This window comes from Pteropus vampyrus, unplaced genomic scaffold (genome assembly GCF_000151845.1).
Source record: "Pteropus vampyrus isolate Shadow unplaced genomic scaffold, Pvam_2.0 Scaffold141, whole genome shotgun sequence".
NCBI lineage: Eukaryota > Metazoa > Chordata > Mammalia > Chiroptera > Pteropodidae > Pteropus > Pteropus vampyrus.
In genome coordinates this window covers 2,555,456-2,561,861 of record NW_011888922.1, presented here as the reverse complement: position 1 = coordinate 2,561,861, position 6,406 = coordinate 2,555,456, and the positions used below count along the sequence as shown (strand labels likewise).

The 6,406-nt window shown below is 36.5% G+C and overlaps 1 protein-coding gene across 2 annotated transcripts in view; it reads right to left on the bottom strand.

Annotated features, from left to right (window-relative positions):
- PAK1 (p21 (RAC1) activated kinase 1) overlaps window positions 1-6,406 on the bottom strand; it is a 67,750-nt gene that overhangs the window by 22,060 nt on the left and 39,284 nt on the right. For both annotated transcript variants that reach the window (XM_011368378.2, XM_011368379.2), the window contains exon 8: window positions 4,147-4,210. In XM_011368378.2, coding sequence (XP_011366680.1) covers window positions 4,147-4,210 — 64 coding nt within the window. The remainder of the gene's footprint in view (window positions 1-4,146; window positions 4,211-6,406) is intronic.

The following is a 6,406-nucleotide window of genomic DNA, read 5'->3' as shown; positions in this document are numbered from 1 at the left end:
AATCTTGTCTTTTAGAAGCCTTACACGCCCCACTTTATTCTAGAAGCTGGAGTTAATTCTCAAAACTTCATTTCCCATAGCTCAAAATCTTAAAATCTAAAGCATGACCAACTAAATTATTTTGGTTCTGTTTACTATCTCTGGTGACAATTTCATCAAGCCTTAAACAGGAAAATGTCAATTTCTGGCCTGTTTACCATTGTTATGCATATCTTGTCCAAGTCCAGACAGATAACACTGTTCATTTTTTAATACTGTTGGCATAAATTAATTGTTGAATTACCAAGTAAACACAGTAAGAAAGAAAATGGTTAGGAGTGTGGTTTTGGTGCTAATGACTGATGACTGTTTCTACCCCATTTGTCCTTAACTGTGCTCATGAACTTCTTTCCCTCCCTTCGTGACTGAAGATCTGCCCAAATGTGTCAACTCTGACAACTGCCTAAGGCAGAAAAAAAAGATTACAGATATCATTATTTGGAAGACAGATGAATCTTTTTCTGTCCCTTCTTCAAAATGAGCTGTGAGGAACAATTACAAGATATTATCAAAATTGATGCTCTTATAGGACCTACAACTACAACTACCTTTCTCTTTACTGAGATTAAATAGGACCTTATTTCTATAGCATATTTTCAATGTATCTCTTCCCCTCAGTAAATGTGAGAGGCAAATTAAAAAAAAAAAAAGTACATAACAGAATTTAAATCAATTAGTTTGTAAAGCACTAGCTAAGTGCTTAGAATATAATAGGTCTTCAATATATACTAGTGTCCCGCTCTTGCTTCCTCATCTTCTCCCATCCATCACCCTTGGCAAGTTACTTTAAACTCTGTGGCCTCAAACTCTTCATCTGTAACTAGGGTAAGATCAGATCTATGATTTGCAATTGGAGGTGAGGGGAAAGGGGACCTAGGGAAATTTTCAGAATGAGGTGGGGAATGGTTGACATTTTTAACAAAATAGGATACGGGCTTCTGGGATAACTGTAACGTTCTGTTTCTTACTCTTTGTACTGGTTACATGGGTGTGTTCACTTTATGAAAATTCATCAAGCTGTACAATTATGTATGTCATATTCAATTAAAATTTACATTAAAAAACTATACTAAAAAACTATAAAAACTATAAGAACTACACTGAATAATCTAAAATAATCTCAAAATGCTCTTCCCACTTTGATACTATGACCCCTTAAAACAGTGTTTTTCAATTACTTATCCTATCAAGAGGATATGTGAATTTTATTTTGCAGTTTGTATCATAAAACATTTTTCATTTTTTCAAGCATAAAATGTTAAATATGCTTTTTCAAACACATATGCTCTCAGAAAATCTCATACTACTTCTACCCTATCCCCAAGATAGCCTCACTATACATATATATGCACATCTATATGTATGTATACATACTCACACATACATAGAGAAAGAGAGTAGGAGGGAGAGAGAGAAATACGAGGAATAATGCTAGGAAGTAATTGTGTCCACTCTAAATAACGAAAAATCTCATTTTATGCCTATAACCACAAACCCTATATATATGTAGGTGATGATATGCAACAATATTTGTAACTTGACATGCCATATGTCAGATACATATGATGCAATTTGAAGAAGTTAATTCCATGCATTACAAAAATGCATTCTAGGCAAGCCCTGAGATTATGCTTTCCAGGGAAGTCAGGTCAATTCAAGAAGAAAAGTCACTTGTAGGTTTGCCTTACAGCTAAAAATTTTGGTCATCCGCTTTCCAACCACCACGCCTTAGTTGGGACCCTAGAAACATGCCAAAAAATTGTCATCATAAGATATAGGCTAACAAATAAGGATTGCATTATTCGCACTGGCAATTATTTCCCTATTGCGTGACCATCCTACCTCTAGTCATCTGTCATAAAGCTGATGTCTATTTTCCTATACTCATCCTCCCCCATCCTACCAGATGTACCATTCTTAAAAGACAAATATGCCCAGGCCTTGGGGGATGGACACTTTGGGACTATGTCTCTATGATTAAAGAAGTCTAAGAAAGCTACTCGGGCCCACTGGCTAGTACTTGATTACTTCTACCTTGAATAAACATATGATTAGATATATGAATTCCGGGTCCAAAAAAAAAAATCTTCAGGTCTTACAGGGAAAACCAAGCAAAAATTATAATAGCACTAATTCATCAAATTTATGAGGCATTTATATTTTAAAATCATGGAACGTAAAAACATCAGCATAGGCGATTAATAAATATTTCATTCCTCCCTTATACTAACAGACCTGTCAAGTAAGCAAACACATTTTGTAGATGTCGCCTATTTATGGTCCTCATACACCTGATTTTCAAAAAATCAGAAGTTTTGGAAGTGAAATGTTCTGAATCCACAACTTCCTTAAATTTATGAACAAACTAAAGTCCAAAATTGGGCCCTCACTTGCCCACACTTGTCTTTGTACTTTTCTCCTATATTCTCAAAATCCCAATGTAATAAGCTTAAAAAAATGCCATCCTGGATTACTCTGAGGCAAAGAAAATAATTTCTTCTCAAGGTGTTAACTACCTTTTACCAGTTGAGACTCACAAAAGCATGTCTGGTAGGAAAAGTACTACACCAGGAAAAAATGAGATCCACTCAAGTTGAGTTGTTTTAGGGATTAAATTAAACAATAGATGCAAATAACAGATGTAAGCTGTAGAATGCTGTACAAATACAACTCCAGTATATTATGCAATACTTTATCTTATTTTCAAAAGTTCTTGGATGCATGAGAAAAAACTAAAACAGAAAACTTCAATAAATTCATTAGCAACAATGCTTTCATTCAACTATCACAGAGCTTTCTACAAGCCAGATTTTTTTTTTCCAGTTTCTTTTTAATTTTAGCTATTTGGGTAGGTCTATAGAAATCTCATTTTTTTTTTCATATAGAGGTATAACTTATCTAAAGTAATTTATACAAATCTTAAGAGAACAACTTGATGATTTTTCAATATGTACACACCTATGTGTTCATCACCAACATTACCCCTGAAGGATCCTTCATGCCCCTTCCCAATCAACATACCCCTCTCAGAAACAACCATTATTTTGACTTCTATTAGCATATATTAGTTTTGCCTGTTCTTGGAACTTCATATAAATAAAATCACACAATATCTGCTCGTTTATGTCTGGCTTCTTCTGCTCAAAATAATGGCCCAATACTTTTAAGACATCGCAGTATACAGGTGACCCTTGAACAACGCAGAGGTTAGAGGCACCAATCCCCACATACTTGAAAATCTGTGTATAACTTTTGCCTCCCCCAAAACTTAACTAATAACCTACTGCTGACTGGAAGCCTCATTGATAACATAGTCGATTAACACATATTTTGCATGTTATGTTATACACTGTATTCTTATAATAAAACTAGAAAAAAGAAAATGTTATTAAGAAAATCATAAGGAAAATACGTTTATAGTAGTTACTGAAAAAATCATGTATGAGTGGACCCACACAGTTCAAACCTGTGTTGTTCAAACCAAGGGTTAACTGTATTACAATTCTTTGTATGACTGTCTATCTCCTCCTGTAGACATGAGATTTTGAAGGCAGAGATGGTGTCTGATTTATAGCTGTATTCCCAGTGCCTAGCACATAACAATTAAAGAATCAATTAAGATTAGCTAAATTCAGTACACTGAGGGCAGGCAGCACACAAGATGCAGAGAAGGAACCAGAACAAAAGACGTGAATCCTGGCATCCACTTAAAAAAGCAAGTCCCATTACACTAGCAGAAGGGTCTGCAGTTCTGAGACTTCCATTTCATATAACTGCTGTTAGATCTCAGCACCACATAAACAGGATAAATCTGGAAAAGCGGAGCTGTAATTTGGGAAGCAGGTTTTATGCTAAGAAAATAAATAGTTTTTTCACTCTCACTGCAGGGGTATTTTTAGCAACATGGTCAGCTATAATGGCACATCTCATATTAAGCATAATTCTGCCAAACCTGAAGTCAACTTAACGTAACACTTCCAGATGGGTGAGGTGTGATATGGAGAAAGAAGAATAAGGTTTATGAGAGTCAAAACAAAAGCAAAATCATATATACCAGCACACACAATTTTAAGTCATTTTCTAGGCAAAGAAAATGCCCCTACTAACCCTTGTCCGATCTTCTCAAATCGTGTATATTTCTTCTTAGGATCGCCCACACTCACTATGCTCCCTTTGAAAGAAACAGAGACCATGAATCATTTTTTCTCACATCAAGACACAAAAGAGGCCCTCTGTTTCCCCAAACCCTGGAGTTTGCAGAGTTTGCAGAGGTACCTCCAATACTCAAAAACCATTCTAAGTAGGTCCTTAGCTTTCCCCCGTAAGTTCCAACCGAAAGTTTTATCTCCTTACAGCTTTAATTTGTAGTAATCTATTCCATTTCTAAACTCCTAAAAGCCATTTATTCATTTTTAAATCCATTTATTCAATAAACATTTACTCATTTAATATGCTCACTTATTAAAGTACCAAGCCCTATGTTGAGTGCTAGGAATAGAGATAGATGAGACAGTAAAGACCACCTCTGTTCTCAAAAATTTTCATATCATGGAGGAGACAAGTACAAAGTTCCATGAAAACACAATAATTATTATGACAGATGGGAAGGGGATACAGAAAGAGGTACAAAATATAGACTGAAAGGCTTTAGAAAGGTGCTATCTGGACTGATTTTTACAGAGTAAATAGGAATTAGTCAGGGAGAGAAAATTGATAAGAGGTTATAGCAGTAACTACTTCCAATGCAACGACATAGAGGTATGAGAGTTCACTGAGTTTCACAACTGTAATCTAGAGATGGTGAAACTGAGGCCCACAGAAGGGAAGATGCTTCCTCCCAGGTCACACAGCAAATTGGTGTTAGAGCTAAGATGAGACGTTTGGTTTTCTGTCTCCCACTCCCAAGTGTTTTCTGTTAACACCAATTACTAAGATTTGGTACTTTTCACATACATTAACTTATTTGATTTACAAATGAGATAAGTATTAACATCCCTATTTAAAGGTAAGAAAAAAGAGGTCCAGAGAACAGTAGGAAACTACCCAAGACCCAAGTCAGTGGCAGGGGTGGGCCTTCAACCCAGGTGTCTTTAACTACCAGGCCAGTCTGCTTTCTATAATTCTATGTTCTAAATATTATTGCTTTTTTAAAACCTCTGGTTCAGAGAAAAAGACTACTCAGAGGAACAAACAGATGACTTGGTTAATGGCCCTTCTTATTCCGTCATAAGGGCTCTGGGCAAAGGCAACTTTTAAAAGAGTAAAATATTTTTTGAAAAGTCAAACAAGAATTATCAGGAAGAAATCAAAACCTTGGTTTAAGAAAGCAATGCCACCTTGCAGATTTGGCCAAACCCTCTGAAGAAGTAGACAGGTACAAAGAATAAATCAAAGGCTTTGTCAAATGATTTTTCTAATCCCACAGACCAACCTAGTCCTTCTGTCTAATATAAATTCTCTTGTAGTTTACTGAAACACAGAAACAAGCTACCCTAATATACTCCCATTTCTGGCCACTAAAGAAAGTAAAATGTTAGTTTCCACCTGAAAGAGGCAGCATGCTTTAATTACTGGAGTGCAAGTTGTATTCTAACCCCGGGCCTGCCACTTTCTGGCTGTGTGATTTTGGGCAAGGCATTTAACATCTCTGAGCTTCAAAAACCTTAACTGCAAAAAATGAGGATTATAATGTCTGTCTTCGCAGGGTTAATATAAGGAATAAATGAAAATAATATCAAGAAAATACCTTGCCTGTCATTTGGTACATGGCATAGGCTCACAATGTATTAGTTTCCCTTCCATCTTTTCCTACCAGGTATGGAACAAGGCCTCAGTCTTTCTCAATACAACATTCCAGACTATTCACTAGATAAATGCTATTTGTCATCTATATAACCCATAGCCAGGGGTGAGAGATGCCTTAAAGTGAGCTCTCTTTTTCATCACATTCCCATCCTAATGTGGTATCCAATTAGGGCTTGTGAGACAGAGGAGCTGGGTACCAGGCTAGCCAGCCCACAGAGCAAGCTCACAGAGTAAGCCTAGGAATGGAAACTTTATAGCAACCAGATTCCATCTTTGTGCCTGACCAAGCACATACCAGAGGAAGGTCCAGAAAGCTACAAAGTGCTTACGTAGTTTCTCCAAGATCTCTTCATCAGACATTTTAGGTTTCTTCTTCTGCTTCTCAGTATTCCGGGTCAGAGCATCTGGAGGAGTGGTATTATTCTCGGTAGGTGAAATGGGAGATGTAGCCACGTCCCGAGTTGGAGTAACTGGAAGTGGTTCAATCACAGACCTTGTGTATACCTGCATTGTTGGTGCAAGAATTTGGCAAGGCCAGCATTTGTTAGCACTGGGAAACTTA